This window comes from Carcharodon carcharias, chromosome 1, assembly GCF_017639515.1.
Source record: "Carcharodon carcharias isolate sCarCar2 chromosome 1, sCarCar2.pri, whole genome shotgun sequence".
Taxonomy (NCBI): Eukaryota; Metazoa; Chordata; class Chondrichthyes; order Lamniformes; family Lamnidae; genus Carcharodon; species Carcharodon carcharias.
This window is the reverse complement of record NC_054467.1, coordinates 137,974,055-137,994,644: the sequence shown is the minus strand read 5'-3', so window position 1 is coordinate 137,994,644 and position 20,590 is coordinate 137,974,055. Positions and strand designations below refer to the sequence as shown.

General features: G+C 42.6%; 1 protein-coding gene across 1 annotated transcript in view; it reads left to right on the top strand.

Moving 5' to 3' along the window:
* The window catches only part of rfc1 (replication factor C (activator 1) 1), a 75,182-nt gene that overhangs the window by 7,567 nt on the left and 47,025 nt on the right, over positions 1-20,590 (top strand). Inside the window, exons 3-5 of the mRNA XM_041187592.1 lie at positions 76-151; positions 3,890-3,997; positions 19,948-20,183. Coding sequence (XP_041043526.1) covers positions 76-151; positions 3,890-3,997; positions 19,948-20,183 — 420 coding nt within the window. The remainder of the gene's footprint in view (positions 1-75; positions 152-3,889; positions 3,998-19,947; positions 20,184-20,590) is intronic.

Sequence of the window (20,590 nt, the reverse complement as noted above, 5' to 3'; positions counted from 1 at the left end):
CAATATTCTGTTTTTATTTCAGGACTGTCCAACATTGATCTAATGGTGTACACTTTATTTGCTTTGTGTTTTCAGGAAAAAGGTTCACCCAATTCAATATCAGGAAAGCAAAAGCCAATGCACAGGAAAAAGAACATTATTTATGATTCAGGTAAAGCTTTTTGTGGAAACTATCTTCGCTGTATTAAATATAATCAATGCGTAATGAGCTATCTGAGAGAGAGCTGGTCTGTCCAATTTTTCATCCTGTAACGTTATTGAATCATTCTTAGGGTATGGTTTCACTGATGTTGGTTGCTGTCTGACATCTTGTCTGTGTCATCATTATTCATGGGTGAGTCTTTATCATTAGTATTGACAGAGGCGAGTAGAGAGCTTCACAGCTGAACCTGCAGAACTTGTCTTCAGCAGACATACAGATGTCTAAATTTTAGACAGGCATTAATGGCTAGGTATTGGGACTGGGGCTGCTGACTGAATTTATTCTCTCCAACGTAAGGAAGTTGAGGCTGTTGTGTCCATATCACTACTGTGACTGAGGGCGGCTATTCCCCCTCCCACCTCTGAGAGGTGGCACATTGAGCCAGAGATTTTCCTGATACGCATGTTTTCATTAAAAGGCTTTAAATGTATTGATGAGGAAAGGATTAGTCATGTGACAAAAATTGTTGAAGCTTGTTTCTTGTGGCTTTTTAGCATTGTGGTTGCAGTTTGAGCACATTACTCCAAAGGCATTGGGCCCTGACAACACCCTGGCAATAGTACTTTAGACTTGTGCTCCAGAGCTAGCCGTGCCCTTAGCTTAGTTAGGGTTCTGCCAGGGCCACTCGGCTCCTGACCTCATTACAGCCTTGGCCCAAACATGGACAAAAATTCTGAACTTGATGGGAGGTGAGAGTGACTGCCCTTGACATCATGGTAGAGTTTGACGGAGTGTGGCATCAAGGATCCCAAGCAAACCAGGAGTGCCAGTGAGCAGGTTATTGCTGTGTAAGTACAGCTTCATAGCACTGTCAACGACACCTTCCATCACTTTACTGATGATCGAGAGTAGACTGATGGGTGGTAATTGACTTGGGTTGGATTTGTCCTGCTTTTTGTGGACAAGGACATACCTGGACTATTTTCCACATTGCCAGCTAGATGCCAGTGTTGTAGCTGTACTGGAACAGCTTAGCTGGAGCACAAATCTTCAGTACTACTGCCAGAATGTTGTCAGGGCCCATATCCTTTGAATTTTTCTTTCTCTAACCTCAGAGTAGATTGTGGGAACTACCAGCAGCAGTTGTTAAAAATAATTTAGTTTTTCACTTAGTCTTCAAAAGTCTGTGCACCCCATAAGAATGAAAAAAACTAATAACATAACTAACCTGGAGCAACAAGCACTATACCAAGTTAGAAATTAGTGCACAAATTAGCAGAATTATAAAATATGAATACTTAAACCAATATAGTGTTGCTACCAAGCCACTCTTGATGATGGGCATTGAAGTCCACCACCCAGAGTATATTCTGTGTATTTGCCATCCTTGGTGTTTCTTCCAAGTGATGCTCAACATAGAGTCTTAGATTCATCAGCTTGATCAGCGGAGGGCGCGTGGTGTGCAATAGGTGGTAATCGGCTTCCGCGCCCATGTTTGACTTGATGCTGATGCCATGAGACTTCATGGGGTACGGACTCCCTCAACTACTCCCTTCTGACTGTATAACTGTGCTGCCACCTCAGCTGGATTTATTCTGCAGGTGGGACAGGACCTACCCAGGGATGGTGGTGATGATGTTTGGGACATAAGGTATGATTCTGTGAGTATGACTGTCAGGCTGTTGCTTGACTAGTCTGTAGGACAGCTCCCCCAATTTTAGCACAAGTCCTCAGATGTTAATAAGGAGGGTTTTGCAGGGTTGAAAGAGCTGGGTGTACCTGGGCATTGTGGCCTAGGTCTATGCCTAGTGTTCTGTCTGGACTCTCTTATTGATTTTTGGAATGAATGGTTGGTTGATTGATGGAATGAGAGGAAAAATGGCAGCAACAGTTCCCCATCCCTTACATTAAAAAGATCCAAAGACAAGTAGCTGGGAGGTTACGTAGAACCAGGGCTCTTATATTTTATTAACAATAAGAAGACTGACAATTTGTTTTGCGGACTCGGGATTAAAATGTATTTTTTTGGGGGGAAAAGCAAGATCCAGAGTCAAACCGGCCATAAACGAACGTGACAAAATTCCCGAATAACTGACACCTCCTTCAGACCTTTCATTTGTGGTTTGTAGTGGTTTGATACAACTGAGTGGCTTGCTAGGCCCACTTCAGAGGGCATCTAAGAGTCAACCACATTGTTGTGAGTCTGGAGTTACATGTAGGCCAGACCAGACAAGGGTGGCAGATTTCCTTCTCTAAAGGACATTAGTGAATCAGATGAGGTTTTTACAACAATCAACAATGATTTAATTGTCACCATTACTGAGACTAGCTTTTAAATCCAGATTATTAATTGAATTCAAATTCCATTAGCTGCCATGTTGGGATTTGAACTCTCATCCCCAGGGCATTAACCTGGGCCTCTGGATTGCTCGTCCACTGACATTACCACCATGCCACCTCCACCTCCTAAATGGCAGATAATTGCAGATACTTGGGAGTAATTTATTTATCTGCTCTGTGTTGTAGGGGAGATGAGAAGACAAACATTTCATCTCCCTGCAACTCTTTAAATGACAAACAATTGGTATAAACAGAATAATATACATGGTTAAAAGCTACCAGGGACTTATTTGGTAAATACTGTGGATACTGGAAATATTGAAATAAAAACTGGAATATTTGGCAGGTCTGGCAGCATCTGTGGTGGGAGACACACTTAACATTTCAGAGTCGATCACCTTTTATCAATTCTGATGATAGGTGATCAAACTGAAACATTAACTCTTGTTTCCTTCTCCTTTTCTGTTTTTATTGCTCATGGGGTATGTTCTGCTTGTATAAGTGTGTTGCAGTCATTCTAAAAATATTCAGTTCTGCAATGGGATGTGCTGACTTTATACCTGTTCAGGAGCATTTCCATGTACTTTTTTCAGTTTACTTGGCAATTTACCAAGTAAACTGAAAAAAGTACTTGGAAATGCTTACCTTGTTAATATATCAATGTTTTCAGTGAGGTTAAGTACTTTGTGCTGTGTGGCAGAAACAGTTGTAAACTCTTATTATCATTATTCATGAGTTAAAATTGCTGGATTGTCATTAAAGCCCAACTTTCATTAATATCCCCTACCTCGCCCATTCTACAGCTGATTCCATTCCCATGGTTGATTATTGATACCCTGAGGGCAGCAAATACTGACCTCTTTCAAATATGCAAGGCTAGACAGGTTGGCAGGTAATTTCACTTTGGAAGGCATCATAGCTCGTGCTGATCCTGATCAGCAGGGTCACTGACTTACCATCTGACAGAGATGAGATGCCTGTTTGTTCTCTCTCCCCCCGCCCCCCCAACACACACACACACACACACACACACACACACACACACACACACACACACACACACACACACACACACACACACACACACTCTCACTCCATACCATGGGTACAATGATGAGCAGCAGAACACAAAAGGGAGGCATTACATGTTCCTCTGTTGCAATATTCTGCAATGGCAGTTGCGTTCTCTATTCCCCATCCCCAGATCAGATAACACAGAAAAGGCCACAAAAGAACTGAGATCCGTCCTTGTGTGATTTATTACAACACCACATAGTGTAGTTACCTACTAGGCCACAGTGCAAGCTAATCAGTTCGGCAGTTTTTTGGAGAGGATTTGTATTGGTATAAGATTTGATATTCAGAAGGAAATGTATGTTTTTAAACACCTGTGTTACTGTACTGCAGATTCTGAATCAGAAGCGTCTCCTCCAGATAAGAAATCCAAAAAGAGTTCCTCCTCCAAACCTATAAAACCTTCCAAACCAGAGAATGTTACTGTGGTTTCTGAAACTGGTAAGAAACAGATTTGATCTGTGTTCCTATATATAGGTCTCAGTTCTTGTGAAATAGAAGGGCAGTGACAGATTGCCTAGTTCGCCAATTCTTTCTTTTCTGTTCATTGATCTCAGCCAGTAAGTTTTATTGTTAGTATCCTTCGTTTGATTTCAGAACTTTCAAGCTATAGTTTAAAGTAGTGCGGTCCGCTTGTGATGGAAAACAAGCTATTACAGGAGATTGGATGTTAGAAAGTCTGACGATAACTGGTCGTGCCTAAGCAGCTAGGAGGACCATGTTTGTGTAGGATCTGTGCCAGTAATGGTGCTTGCTGCCTTGAACTTGTAACTTTTGACTTCAGTCAGAAGTGTGTTGAGTTTTTTTCAAACCGCTTTTGACCAAAAGCTTTTTAATGCTATGAAACAACACTTCATGGTTGGGCCAATACTCAGTTTTGTTTACATTAGTAAGTCATGAATTTCATTTCTGATTAGCATTTGTGGCACATATCAAACTCCTTTTTAGGAATTAGAAAATTAAGAATTAGTATCTTAACCCCTCCAAAGCCAGATATCCTTCCTGAAGTTCTGTGACCAAAACTGAATGTGGTATTCCATATGGGATCTGATCAAAGCTCTATACAGCTGAAAGATAACTTCCTTCCCTTTCTAATATGGGTTCTTGAGATAAAGGCCATTATTCTATTCGCCTTTTTGATTGCTTTTTGTACTGGTCCACTAGCTTTAAGTGAGTGGTGTGCTTGGGCTCCCAAATCACTTTGCTTCTCTACAATTCCTAGTTTCTTGCCAGTTAGAAAATTCTGATTTATCTTTCTTGGGTTGAAGTGGATGACCTTACACTTGTCCATATTAAACTCTATTTGCCATTGTTTTACCCGTTCACTTAATCTAACTATATTTCTTTGCAGGTTCATGGATCCCATTTACATTATTTACTGTTCCTCTTATTTTAATGTATTCCATAAACTTAGATGACGGACTAAAGTTGTACATCCAAGTCATTAATAAGTATGGTGAAAAGGTGAGGCCCCAGACCTGACCCCTGGGTAACACCACTTCGCAGTTTGTGTCGATCTGAGTACCTAAAATTTATCTGCACCGTCTCTGTACAACCACCCAAACCAACCCAAAAAGCTACTATCAATTATGTTTCCATTTTTGCCAGTAATCTTTTTGCATTAGAATTTTTGAATGCTTTCTATAAGTTCTTATAGATAATGCTCATGGGCATTACGTTGTCTACCTTGTGTGACCTGCCAAAAAAAAAATCGATTAGATTATTCAGGCAAGATTGTCCTTGATCAGTTTATATTTGCTCAAGTGCTCAGTTACTTTATCTCCAATAACAGATTCTAATAGCTTCCCTACACCAGATAAACTGGCAGACCTGGAGACCTGGCATACGAGCAAGGAGTAGGAGTAGGCCATTTGGTTCCTTGAGCCTTCTCCACTATTAACAAGATCATGGCTGATCTGGTAGTAACCTCAAATCTACCCCCAATAACCTATCACCCTGCTTACCAAGGATCTAACCACCTCTGCCTTAAAAATATTCAAAGACTAACATGGAAGGGAATACACAATGAATGGTAGGATTCCAGGAAGTACTGAGGGTCCTTATTGTAGATGTCCATAGATTCCTGAAGGCAACAACACAGGTAGATAAGGTGGTTAAGAAGGCATAAGGGATGCGTGCCTTTATTAGCCGAGGTATAGAATACAAGAGCAGGGAAGTTATATTGGAGCTGTATAAAACGCTAGTTAGGCCGCAGCTGGAGTACTGTGTGCAGTTCTGATCACCACATTATAGGAAGGATGTGATTGTACCGGAAAGGGTGCAGAGGAGATTCACCAGGATGTTGCCTGGGCTGGAATGTTTCAGCTATGAAGAGAAACTGGATAGGCTAAGGTTGTTTTCCTTAGAGCAGAGAAGACTGCAGGGGACCCGATAGACGTATACAAAATTATGAGGGACATAGATAGGAAGAAACTTTTCCCCTTAGCAGAGGTGTCAATAACCAGGGGGCATAGATTTAAGGTAAGGGGCAGGAGGTTTAGAGCGGATTTGAGGAAATTTTTTTCCACCCAGAGGGCGGTTGGAATCTGGAACACACTGCCTGAGGGGGTGGTAGAGGCTGGAACCCTCACAACATTTAAGAAGTATTTAGATGAATGCTTGAAACGCCACAGCACACAGGGATATGGGCCAAGTGCTAGAAAATGGGATCAGAATAGAGAGGTTCTTGATGGCTGGCACGGACACAATGGGTCGAAGGGCCTGTTTCTGTGCTGTATAACTCTATGCTTTCACCGCCTTTTCACGAAGTGAGTCAGAGTTCCAAAGATTCACGACCCTCTGAGAGAAAAATGTTCAGCTCATCTCCATTTTAAATGGGCGACCCCTTATTTTAAATAGTGACCCCTAGTTCTAGATTCCCCAACATGAGGAAATATCCTCTCCACATCCACCCTGTCAAGATCTCTCAGGATCTTCGATGTTTCGATCAAGTTGCCTAAACTCTTTAAACTCCAGTGGATACAAGCCTAGTCTGTCCAACCTTTCCTTATAAGGCAACTTACAAATTCCAGATATTAGTCTGGTAAACCTTCTCTGAACTGCTTCCAATGTATTTACACCCTTCCTTAAATAAGGTGACCAATACAGTACATAATACTCCAGATGTGGTTGCACCAATGCCCTATATAAATGAAGCTTAACCTCCCTACTTTTGTATTTAATTCCCCTTGCAATAAATGATAACATTCTATTAACTTCCTAATTACTTGCTGTACCTGGATACTAGTCTTTTGTGATTCATGCACTAAGACATCCAGGTCCCTCTGCAATCTCTCACCATTTAGATAATATGCCTCTCTTTTATTCTTCCTGCTAAAATGGACAATTTCTCATTTTCCCACATTATACTCCATTTGCCAAATCTTTGCCCATTCACTTTATCTATATCTTTTTGCAGCTTTCTTTTGTCCTGTTAACAACTTCCTTTCCCACCTATCTTCGTGTTGTCAGCAAATTTGGCATCCATCCCTTCATCCAAGTCATTTATATAAACCGTAAACAGTTGAGGTCCTAGCACTGATCCATGTGGCACACCACTCATTACATCTTGCCAACCTGCAAAAGACCCATTTATGCCTTCTCTGCTTCCTGTTAGCCAGCCAATCTTCTATCCATGCCAATATGTTACCCCCTATGCCATGAGCTTTTATTTTCTGTATTAACCTTTGATATGGCACTTTATCAAATGCCTTCTGGGAATCTAAGTACAGTACATCCATTGGTTCCCCTTTATCCCCAGTAGGTGTTACTTCCTCAAAGAACTCCAGTAAGTTGGTTAAACATGATTTCCCTTTCCCAAAACCATGTTGACTGTGCCTGATTACCTTGAACTTATCCAAGTGCCCTGTTATAGCTTCTTTAATAATAGCTTCTAACATTTTCCCTACAACAGATGTTAGGCTAACTGGTCTGTAGTTTTTGCTTTGTCTGTCTCCCTTTTTGAATAATGGAGTTACATTTGCCATCTTCCAATCTAATGGGACCATCTCTGAATCTAGGGAATTTTGGAAAATTGAAGCCATCAAATATCTCACTAGCCACTTCTTTTAAGACCCTAGGATGAAGTCCATCTGGACCTAGGCACTTGTCAGCCCGCAGCTCCAACAATTTACTCAGTACCACTTCTTTGGTGATTGTCATTTTCCCCCTAGTTCCTCCCTCCCTTCCATTTCCAAATTTGAACTGCTTCTAGGATGTTACTTGCATCCTCTGTAGTGAAGACTGATGCAAAATATCTGTTCAATTCATCTGCCATTTCCTTGTTTTCCACTATCAATTCTCCAGACTCACTTTCTATAGGAACAACGCTCACTTTGTTAACTCCTTTTTTTAAATATTTACAGAAAATCTTACTACCTGTTTCTATATTTTTGGCTAACTTTACCTCGTACTCTTAATTTTTCTCTCAATCTTTTAGCCATCCTTTGCTGTTCATGTATTCTGTCCAATTTTCTGACCTTCCAAGTTTCTTAGCACTATTATATGCTTTTCCTTTAAGTTTGATACTATCGTTAACCTTTCTAGTTAACCACGGATGGTGTGTCCACCCCTTGGACTTTTTCTCACTCGTTGGAATGTATCTGAAATTTATTCTGAAATATTCTCTTAAATGTTTGCCACTGCATCTCTTTTGGCCTACACCTTAACCTAATTTGCCAATTCACTTCAGCCAGCTTTGCTTTCATGCCCTCATAATTGCCCTTGATTAAGTTTAAAAATTCAATCATGTTATGGGTGCTAGGTGCGCCTTCACCATGAGATCACTAATTAATCCCACCTTGTTGCATAATACCAGGTCTAGTATAGCCTGCTCTCTGGTTGGCTCCAGAACATGCTGCTCCAAAGAATTATCCCGGAAACATTCTGTGAACGCCTCTTTTAGGCTATCTTTGCCCATCTGACTTTTCCAGTTTATAAGTTTATGTATAGATTAAAATCTCCCATGATTATTGCTGTGCCATTCTGACAAGCTCCCATAATTTCTTCCTTTATGTTCCACCCTCCCAGGTGGTTACTATTAGGGGGCCTGTACACGACTCCCACAAGTGACTAATTGTGTCTACCATTTCTTGCCTCTACCCAAACAGTTTCCATGTCCTGATTTCCTGAACTTAGGCCATCCCTCTCTATTGTGCTAACACCATCATTAACTAACAGAGCCACCCCTCCACCTTTTCCTCGCTTCCTGTTCTTCCTAAATGTCCTATACCTTTTAATATTCAGGTCCCAATCCATGTCCTCCTGCAATCATGTCTCTGTAATGGATATCAAGTCGTACTTATTTATTTCTATCTGCGCTCTCAGTTCATCTGTTTTCTTTTGAATGCTTCATGCATTCAGATATAGAGCCTTTACTTTTATCCTTTATATTTTTATAACCTCTTGTCTCATCTATTGATTTACTGTTAGATTTGTACTCTCTATCCCTTCCTGTCACGGTCTGTTTTTCATTTCCTGTAATAATACCTTTCTCTTTTGCTTTGTCTCTACCTTTTGATTTACCACATCTTCCCAAATTTGATCCCCTGCCCCCACTACTTAGTTTAAAGCCCTCTCTACTTTTCTAGTTAGATGGCTTGCAAGAACACCAGTCCCAGCTCGGTTCAGGTGTCAACAGTCCCAATGGTACAGATTCCACTTTCCCTAGTACTGGTGCCGGTGCCCCACGAACCGGAACCCAGTTCTCCCACACCAGTGTTTGAGTCACGCATTCACCTCCCTAATCTGATTTGTCCTATGCCAATTTGTACGTGGCTCAGGTGATAATTCAGAGGTGATGACCTTTTGAGGTTCTGCTTCTTAATTTGGTGCCAAGCTCCTCATACTGACTAAGCAGAACCACCTCCTTTAACCTGCCTATGTCATTGGTACCAACATGGAGCATGACGACTGGGCCCTCCACCTCCCACTGAAAGTTCCTCTCCACTCCCAAGCAGATGTCCTGAACCCTGGCATTGGTCAGGCAACACAGCTGCCTGGCTTCGCGCTCTTTGCTGCAGAGAATGGTGTCAATCCCTCTGACTATACTGTCCCTTGCCACCACTATATTCCTTGTAACTCCCCGCTGCTTGAATGGCTTCCTGTACTACGGTGCCATGGCCAGTCAGCTCATCTACCCTGCAGCCCCCACTCTCATCCAAAGAAGCTGAAAAAATCTCACACCTGTTTGACAATTGCGAGGGTCCAGGCTCCTGCACAGCTGCTCTCTAGGTCCCCTTACCTGCCTCACTTGCAGCTACACCCCCTCCTGTCCCTGACCACTGACCAAATTAGAAGACCCTATCCTAAGGGGTGTGACTGCCTCCTGGGATATAGTATCTAGGTAACTTTCCCCCTCCCTGATATGCCACAGTGTCTGCAGCTCGGCCTCCAGCTCAATAATTCAGAGCTGAAGTTCCTGCAGCTGCAAACACTTATTGCAGATGTGTTTGCCCTGGATCACACCAGTATCCAGAAGCTCCCACGTATTGCACTCGCAGCACATCACCTGCCCTGCCATCTCCAGTATGTGTTAATTAATAATCAGTAAAGCCCACAGCTCCCAATAGGTTTCGGCACTGCGAATAAACTTTACAATACTGATAAAACTTATAATAGCAGTTACTCGTTTACCTGCTCCTTCTGTTGCAACAAAGTAGAAATCAAATACTGGAGGCTGAAAAAGCGTAGTAAGAAACAGCATCCCCTCTCCATCCTAAACCAAACTCCCCGCTCAGCACACTACTTCCTGCAGTAAACCTTACCTAAAGCACCTATTTCCCCCTGTGCACTGAATTCCCACTTTGAACCAAATTCCCAAATATATTCAGTCAGTCTCTGTCCCACTCAGGCCAAAGTCTCCCCTCTCTGACTGTGCGCCTCTTACTAAGTTACCTGGTTTCTTTCTCGTTGTCCCCGCTTAAGTAATGGAGTGACTTCAGTAAATTCTCAAACTCTGACATTATTCTTCAACAGAGCTTTGAAAAATTATTATTAATGGCTTTGTAATTTCCTTTTCTATTTCTTTATTACCCTGAGCAGCATCTCGGAGAAAGGAATACCACATGGTCTGAGTGTTTCTAGTGTCTGTCGTATTTTGCTTATATTGTACGTAATAATGCACATTGTCACTTGGTGTAAGCTGCGACTGCATTGGTTGGATCACCACCTTATACACTTGCATGTTGGTGAGGAAGCCCCATTGCAAAAGTTGGGCTGCAGGACTCGGGGAGATGGGAGTTTAAAGCAATAAATTAATTTAGGGGACAAGTGAATCTGTTTCTAGAGCAAAAGTGAATTGAGGGAAATTGTGAGAAGGCAAAAATCTTAGTTAAAAATCAACCAACAGGAGTGGGCTTATTGAGCTAAATGCCCTTGTCCTAAAAATTTGCTTTTTTAAAAAAAAACACACATGCTGTAGCGTACCTGGTGAAAACAGTGAGCAGCTGACCTGTACAAGCAAGGTCTAGGTCCATTTGAGGCTTTGACCGACTGCCATTTATAGACCTACTTAAAAAGTTTGTAGTTTTTAAAATAAGTAATATTTTAAATAGAGCACAGAGTGATACAAGGCGGGATTACAATTATCTAAAAACAGTAGTTTGTCGATGTAGATTAGAGTGTCTTACAGAACAAGCACTTTTAAACTGGTTTCTCTCCCAGAGCCAGGGCTTTTGAGTCTGTCAAGATCTAGTAAGGGCTAGACTTTGTCTTTTGTATAAAATAGGTGCCGATCTACGCATTGCACTCAGTTTATCAGTTGGTTGCATCAGAAGTTTTACTTTTGATTAGCTGTACCTGCTGTGGAATAAATCAGCCTTTTGTTTGTGTTTATCTAACATGCCAAGGCGGGGACTAGCTGGTGACCCACTCCATCGATTCAACTCAGATATTTTGTTTAAATTGATTGCATGGCACTGATAGTAACACTGCAATAAAAACTTACCATGCTCCTTCAAAAGATCAAACATTGATATGCATTATGGTCTAATTTATTCAAAAAATAGAGCTGAGAATGGTTTATTTCAGGTCAGTCCTTATATTTCACTTGTCACTACAAAAATAAATTGTGCAGATAAGTCTTAGTGGAGGCAGAAATAGCATTGGAGAGTGTGATTATTCTGGGGCTGCTACTTGTCTTTCCTGATGGAACTGGAGTGACATTTGATCCCTGCAACATTTTGTGCTTTTATTGTTACAATATGTTAATTCACTTTTGGGGAAAGAAAGCTAATATTTCTGGTAGGGCTGTTTTTCAGAATTATTATCCAGAGGAAAGCACTTTCACTGTAGTTTAGGAATGACTCTCAAAAGTGTCACTGGTTATGCAGCTGATTAATTAACTGCTTAAAGTCCTGCTGAGTGTTGTGCAGTTGTTCAACACTGTTAACCCACACTATCAAGTTGGAGAGTGGCATTGGAAGGTGACATTTTGGTAGGACTGTCAGGGCTTGGTTCAGATTAAAGGATAAAATTCAAAATAATTGGCCATTATGCCAGAGTAGAAATTATCAGGGTTTTTTTTTGAGTCATTGATGTGGATGGATTTACGTCCATGGAAAATGCCTGTATTTTGATCATTTGATCAGAGCTGAAAAGCTACAAAAATCTCTTCTAGAGGGCAACAGAAAGATGGCTTGACCTAGGTGTAGTTGAATGATGGATGTCACCAAGCGGTTGCACATGAGTTATATGGAAGGTATTAGGATGACACAAGACAAATGAACATGACAATAGATCTGTTAAGAGTAGCTACAAGCAGGACAGGAAGAACTTCCGTCAGAGTCAATGCTAATCCATTGAGTTCTTTGAAAAGTTGCATGAGTAACTGCCTGAGTTGTTGGGAAGGATTTGGGCCTAGATGATTGGGGAACACTGCTGTATTATTCGGTGAATGTTTGGAGGATGTTGAAAAGGCTATTGTGCCTTTTCATGCAAAATTTGTCTGATTATTGGTCACCTTTTTCACACTACAATGGTTAGGTGGAGGCAATGACATGGGCCGTTGGGTGAACTTGTATAGCTGGAATTGTGGATAGTGCACCTGACATCACCCAGATCCATTTTACTATAACACTTATAGCAGGTCAGTTACTTTATGCTGCAGCTCATTTGAGCTTGTTTTTTAAGTGTTTCCCTAATGGCAAATTTTCTTCACTCCCCTCCTGAAGGTGATAAATTCTGATGAGCCATGCTTCGATGGGCCTGGAAGCACTTGGGTACTAATATTCAGCTGCAAATTAGACACAATGCCATTGCACGTTTTGGGATACATTTAGTGATAAATGAGACTGATAACTTGCATACATACAACTACAAAATGCTCTATACAGGATTGCAGTCTTTATATGAACCAGTTCATAGTCGCTCTCATCTTCCACTGGATTCATGTCTCCCTGTTTCACTGAGCCAGAATGTCAAGTGACTATCAATAGCTGCTTCCCTTAGTTACCTGAGAATTCCAGAACCAATTATCAGCAGAAAGGTCCATTCCAGCGATTTCTTTTCCTGGCCTCACCAGGGCAGATCTTCCAGAGCCTTCAGAGTGTCACAGGCTGCGTCTGTTTGGCCAGTTACCGTCTTCCCCCCTGTGTTCTACCTAGTAGCTCGCAGAGGACCTGTAGCCCTAACCTCTCTGCTGACCACATCAGCTGCAAACTTCTGTCTCTGAGACCTCTTTCTCTCTGTCCAAAAACTCAGACTGACGGCCTTTTCACAGTCAGCCCAGATGTCCCTGCCTTTATTTTGAAGTGTGAACATTTTGCACCTTGCTCCCAGTCTCAAGCTGGGCCCCCCCTGTCCCCATGATAACCAAGCCACACAGACTTGTGATCTACTATGACTTCTGCCCATCATGACCTTCTTCACTATTCCATTTTATGTTGAATTAAAGAGACAGTGCAAAACTGAAGAGTAGGTTAAGAGAAGATTTGATAGAGGTATTCAAAATCATGAGGGGCCTGGACAGAATAGATAGGGAAAATCTGTTCCCATTGGTGGGAGGATTGAGAACCAGAGGGCACAGATCTAAGAAAATTGGCAAAAGAAACAATGGAGATATGAGAAATTTTTCACGTGAGTGATTAAGGTCTGGAATGTACTGCTTGAGAGGTGGTGGAAGCGGGTTCAATTGAGGCATTCAAGGGCGAATTGGATTATTATCTGAAAAGGTATGTGCAGTGTTATGGGAGAGGCAGGGGAATGGCAGAAGGTGCATCGCTCATTTGAAGAGCCGTCAAATGGCCATCATTTTAAAAAAAATTCACGGGATCTGGCTGGCCGGGCCAGCATTTATTGCCCATCCCTAGTTGTTCTTGAGAAGGTGTTGGTGAGCTGCCTTCTTGAACCGCTGCAGTCCATGTGGCATAGGTAATCCCACAGTGCTTTCGGGGGGATGGGGGTGTGAGTTCCAGGATTTTGACCCAGCGACAGTGAAGGAACTGTGGTGTAACAATTGTGATTCTGTGAAAATGTCATCATCTTATAAAATATTGCATTCATAGCATACGCAAAGCTTTCCCAAAAGGGATTTTCACAATCTATCATGCCTCTGACCAAGGAGCGTAAACTAAAAATGAAAGATATTAATTTGATCTGGATGTTGGAATAATGCATATGAAGCAATTGTGATTAGCTATTTATGATTAAAGTTCTGAGATTAACACTAAAAGTTGTGGGAAATGGTACGTTCCCCTTTAACTGAGAATCTGTGAGGGCAGGTGTGGTAAATGGGAACGATTCACACTTTGTGACCTTTGCTCAGAGATACCAAAACAGTAAAAGAGTGTCCTTGAACTGTGACACTTGGCAGTATTACCTATTCCAGTTGTGCAACGGCCCATCTTTGTTCCTGTAACCACTGTTTTCAGAGATAGTAACATATGATTTTGACCTTGACACTTGGAATTACTCTGCATGAGCGGGCCAGATAAAACTAGGGCTTGGTGTATTTTACCAGTATACTGTATGGATAGGCATTGCACAACTTGTTAAAGTTAAATGTTGTCATAATAAGCAAGATTAAATCTTCAGTCACCTATCTCCCTGAAAGTATCACTGTCATTGTGACTGTCATGGATGGCTTAGAAAAAAATCCCGACATTCGAGATGAATCTCCTATCCAGTCACCTCATTGCATTTGAGACCATTCATTTCAAATTTGGACCCTTTTTAGGACGTGCCAACTTTCCAGGAAATGTCACTTGAGTTTTTCTTCCCCACTTCTTTTAATTAATCCGAGTAATAGTGTAAAGTTATTTCTGGAAATGTGATTTTTAGTTTTGTGAGGGTAGCATGCAAAAGCAGACATGGTTATATATTTGGAAATATCTGTTAATTTCTTTCCCCATCTGCGGTCTGTGGGAAGCAGAGAAGATGTTAAATAGGAGGCAACTTCTGAAGCAAGTTGAGTTTTGCTGTTCACCATATTTTTTGTCTAGAATTTGGCTTTTTGTCTAGAATTTTTCCCCATGGACTTGGATTAACAAAATAGTGCAGAGCAAGGTTTTGAAAAAGTAGGCTTGAATGGCTGTCAGCTGCTGTCTGTTAGGGCTGGAGGAGGTTTGAGATGGACTTGTGAAACCATGGAGGGATTTGAACACAAGGATGAGCATTTTAAGATGGAGGCTTTGCTTGGCCAAGTGCCAGTATAGGTCACCGAGCACGCTGGTGATGATAATGGCACTAGGTGAGAGTTAAGATATGGCAGCAGAGTTTTGGATGAGCTCAACTATATGTGGAATGGGCGGCTGACCAGGAGAGCATTGGAATAGTCAAGCCTGGAGGTAACAAAGGCATGGACGAGAGTTTCGCAGTAGCACAAACTTGTTTTTTAACTTTGATATTTGGAGATACTGCATAACTGGAGGTGATTGTCAGATTAATTGGGGAGGAATTGTATAGACTCATTTCTTATTGTTGTGGAGTTCTTGCTCATGCAGCTTCTGGGTAATAGTGAATAAGGTTCCCTGATAGGCGAGTCAGACTACCGCACTACATTTGGAACCCAGTAAAGTGCTGTCTGGTTCAAGAAATTGATCTGAATGGAAAGCAACATTTAATCATTATACAAAATGCTGGAAATATTCAGCAGGTCAGACAGAATCTGGAAAGAGATAGCCGTTCATGTTTCAGGCCAGTGACTTGACCAAACTGGAAAAAGTTAGATATGTAACAGGTTTACATTGGGGGAGGTGATGGCGTACTGGTATTGTTGCTGGACTAGTAATCCAGAGACCCAAGTTAATGCTTTGGGGACCTGAGTTCGAATCCTGCTACAGCAGATGGAATTTGAATTCAATAAAAATCTGGAATTAAAAGTCTAATGATAACCATGGAACCATTGTTGTAAAAACCCATCTGGTTCACTAATGTCTTTTAGGGAAGCAAATCTGTCGTCCTTACCTGGTCTTGCCTACATGTGACTCCAGGCAATGTGGTTGACTCTTAAATGCCATCTGAAAGCCACAAACCACCACAAGTCACAAGAAAGGAATGAAACCAGATGGACCACCTGGCGTCGACCTAGGCACTGGAAGCGACAACAGCAATCTCAGCCCTGTTGACCCTGCAAAGTCCTTACAAACATCTGGGGGCTAGTGCCAAAATTGGGAGAGCTGTAGCTGTCACAAACTAGTCAAGCAACAGCCTGACATAGTCATCCTCACGGAATCATACCTTACAGATAATGTCCCAGACACCACCATCAGCATCCCTGGGTATGTTCTGTCCCACCAGCAGGACAGGCCCAGCAGAGGTAGCAGCATAATGGTATACAGTCAGGAGGGAGTTGCCGTGGGAGTCCTCAACATCGACTCCGGACCCGATGAAGTCTCATGGCATCAGGTTAAACATAGGCAAGGAAACCTCCTGCTAATTACCGTGTATCACCCTCCCTCAGCTGATGAATCAGACCTCCTCCATGTTGAACACCATGGTAGCAGGCTAGCAGAATGTACCCTGGGTGGGAGACTTAAATGTCCATCACCAAGAGTAGCTCGGTAGCACCACTATTGACCGAGCTAGTTGAGTCCTAAATGACAGCTGCCAGACTGGGTCTGTGGCAGGCGGTGAATGAACCAACAAGAGGGGAAAAACATACTTGACCTCACCCTCACCAACCTGTCTGCCGCAGTTGCATCTGTCCATGACAGTATTGGTGGGAGTGACCACCGCACAGTCATTGTGGAGACAAAGTCCCACCTTCACATTGAGGATACCCTCCATCATGTTGTGTGGCACTACCACCATGCTAAATGGGATAGATTTCAAATAGATCTAGCAAGTCAAGACTGGGCCTCTACAGTTGTGGGCCATCAGCAGCAACAGCAAAATTGTACTCAAACACAATCTGTAACCTTATGGCCTGGCATACCCCCCACTCAATCATTACCATCAAGCCAGGGGATCAGTGCTGGTTCAATGAAGAGTGCAGGAGGGCATGCCAGGAACAGCAGCAGGCATACCTAAAAATGAGTTGTCAACCTGATGAAACTGTAACACATGCTGTTTGGCACACAAGTAGTCCTAAGCAGCAAGTGATAGACACGGCAAAGCAATTCCACAAAAAACAGATCAGATCCAAGCTCTGCGATCCTACCATATCCAGTCATGAATGGTGGTGGTCAATTAAACACCTCACTGGAGGAGCCCAGCACTTCAGTGTAACAGATAAGGCTGAAGCATTTGCTACAATCATCAGCCAGAGGTGTCGAGTGGATGATCCATTTCTGCCTCCGGAGGTCCCCAGCATCACAGATGCCAGTCTTTTCAGCCAATTCGATTCACTCCACGTGATATCAAGAAACGGATGAAGGTACTGGGTACTTCAAAGACTAAGGGTCCTGACAATATTCTGGCAATAGTATTGAATACGTGTGCTCCAGAGCTTGCCGCGCTCCAGCCAAGTTATTCGAGTACGGCTACAACACTTGCATCTGCTCGGCTATGTGGAAAATTGCCCAGGTGTGTCCGGTACACACACGAAAGGACAAATCCAACCCAGCCAATTACTGCCCCATCAAACTACTCTCGATCATCAGTAAAATAGTAGAAGGGGTCATCAACAGTGCTATCAAGTGGCACTTGCTTAACTATAACATCCTCGCTGACGCTCAGTTTGGGTTCTGTCAGGGCCATTCCGCTCCTGACCTCATTACAGCCTTGATTCAAACTTGGACAAAAGAGCTGAACTCCCGAGGTGAGAGTGACTGCCCTTGACATCACAGCCGCATTTGACAGTGTGGCATCAAGGAACCTTAGCAAAACTGGAGTCAATGGGAATCGGGGATGGAGCGGGGGAGAACGTGCCACTGGTTGGAGTCATACCTAGCACAAAGGAAAATGGTTGTGGTTGTTGGAGATCAGGTATCCCAACTGCAGGAGTTCCTCAGGGTAGTGTCCTCGGCCCAACTCCAGCTGATTCATCAATGACTTTCCTTCCTTCCTTCCATAAGGTCAGAAGTGAGGATGATCACTGATGATTGCACCGTGTTCACCATTTGCGACTCCTCAGATACTGAAGCAGTCCATGTCCAAATGCAACAAGACCTGGATGATATCCAGACTTGGGCTGACAAGTGGCAAGTAATATTTGTGCCACATAAGTGTCAGGCAATGACTATCTCCAACAAGAGAGAATCCAACCATTGCCCTTTGATATTCAATGGCATTACTATCACTGAATCCCCCACTATCAACATCCTGGGGGTTACCATTGACCAGAAACTGAACTGGGCAAGCCATTTGAATACTGTGGTTACAAGAACAGGTCAGAGGCTAGGAATCGTGTGATGAGTAACCCACCTCTTGACTCCACAAAGCCTGACCACTATCTACAAGGATGTGAAGGAATACTCCCCACTTGCCTGGATGAGTGGAGCTCCCACAACATTCCAGGAGCTTGACACCATCCAGGAGAAAGCAGCCTGCTTGATTGGCACTACATCCACAAACATTCACTCCTTGCACCACCGATGCACAGGAGCAACAGTGTGTACCAGTGATTCACCAAGGCTCCTTCAACAGCACCTTCTAAACCCACGACCATTACCATATAGAGGGACAAGGTTAGCAGATAGATGGAAACACCACCACCTGGAAGTTGATTGCACAATGTTCCGCACCACTCGCGATTCCCCAGACTGAAGCAGTCCATGTCCAAATGCAGCAAGACCTGGACAATATCCAGGCTTAGGCTGATAAGGGTAAGCAACATTCGTGCCACACAAGTGTCAGGCAATAACCATCTCCAACAAGAGAGAATCCAACCACCTCCCCTTGACATTCGATGGCATTATCATTGCTGAATCTTCCACTATAAATATCCTGGGGTTACCATTGAACAGAAACTGAACAGGACCAACTATATAAATACCGTGGCTGCAAGAGCAGGTCAGAGGCTGGGAATTCTTTGGGGAGTCAGGAGGTTAGTAACTCACCTCCTGACTCCCCAAACCTTTCTAGCATCTGCAAGGCGCAAGTCAGGATTGTGATGGAATACTCCCCACTTGCTGGATGAGTGCAGCTTCCACAGCACACAAGAAGCTTGACACCATCCAGGAAAAAGCAGCCCGCGTGACTGGCACCACATCAACAAACATTCACTCCTTCCATCACTGATGCACAGTGGCAGTAGTTTGTACCATCTACAAGGTGCACTGTAGGAATTCACCAAGGCCCCTTAGACAGCACCTTCCAAGCCCACGACCATTACCATCTAGAAGGTCAAGGGCAGCAGATAGATGGAAACACCACCACCTGGAAGTTCCCCTTCAAGCCACTCACCATCCTGACTTGGAAATATATTGCCATACCTTCACTGTCACTGATTCAAAATCCTGGAACTCCCTAACAGCACTGTGGGTGTACCTACACCACACGTACTGCAGCAGTTCAAGGAGGCAGCTCACCACCTTCTCAAGGGCAATTAGGGATGAGCAATAAATGCTGGCCTAGTCAACATTGCCGACGTGTGAAAGAATAAAGAAAATAGTTTTAGCGCCTAGCTAGCATCTTCAGCAAGTATCCAGGGATATATGTGGTGTACTTCATAATTCCATCTTCTCACTGTATCACATATCAGTAAAGCCATTGAAATTTGGAGAGGTTAGATTATCTCTGCACAGTTGGGTTTTGAAAGAGAATAAAAGACTCAGCTTTATGGAAGATTTTTGACATCCCTGGAAGAAATGAGTTATATCCTATACAATTAAAGAGGTTAGATATTCTGCAGTGTGATATATTGATTGTATTTGAAAGTATATTTTCAAAACCAACATTCATATGCACTTATGTTATCTAATACTTAGTATTGCTCAACCTTTAGGACACTGGTAACACTGCTCGTTAATCACATGTATTTCCCCCCCACTTTCTCTTGGCATCATCGGAAGATGAAGAGGATGATTTTGTGCGTAGTAGGAAGATGACCCAGAAACCCAGAGAAAATGGAAGCCACCCTGGAACGTCGGGCTCTGGAAGGTCCTCAGATACTAAATCACAGGTCAAATTGTCGCAACCTAAACCAGCGAGTCCAGTGAAATTCACCTGCACTTCAGTGCGTGATTACTTTGGCACAAGCAATGTGCAGAGATCAAATAAAAAACTGGTGGCTAGCAAAAGGAAAGCAGTAAGGATTTTTTAAATATACGTTTACAATCCCTATCTTTATCATTTAACCTTGGTTCTATTTGGAATTGGGTTTTCTGGACAAAGTACAACTGTCTAGATTATTACATTTTGTAAGTTACCATCCATATTAGACTTTTCACAAGATTATAACTCCGAACTCTTTTCTTCTTCCCTTTCACAATTGTTGGCTTTCATGAAGTCAGCCATGATTTGGATGCTTATGAATTTAGTCTGTCTTCTCTCTCTTTATTTTTCTCTCCTGAAATCTTTGACCCTTTCTGATAGCTATTCTTCACGCAAGTTTAGGTATTGCATTTTAAGGGGCTATTTGGTTGTGAAAGGCATTTCATCTGGGTATTTAGGAGGAGAAATCTTTGGCTATGATGTTATCTTGTCTCCTTTTCC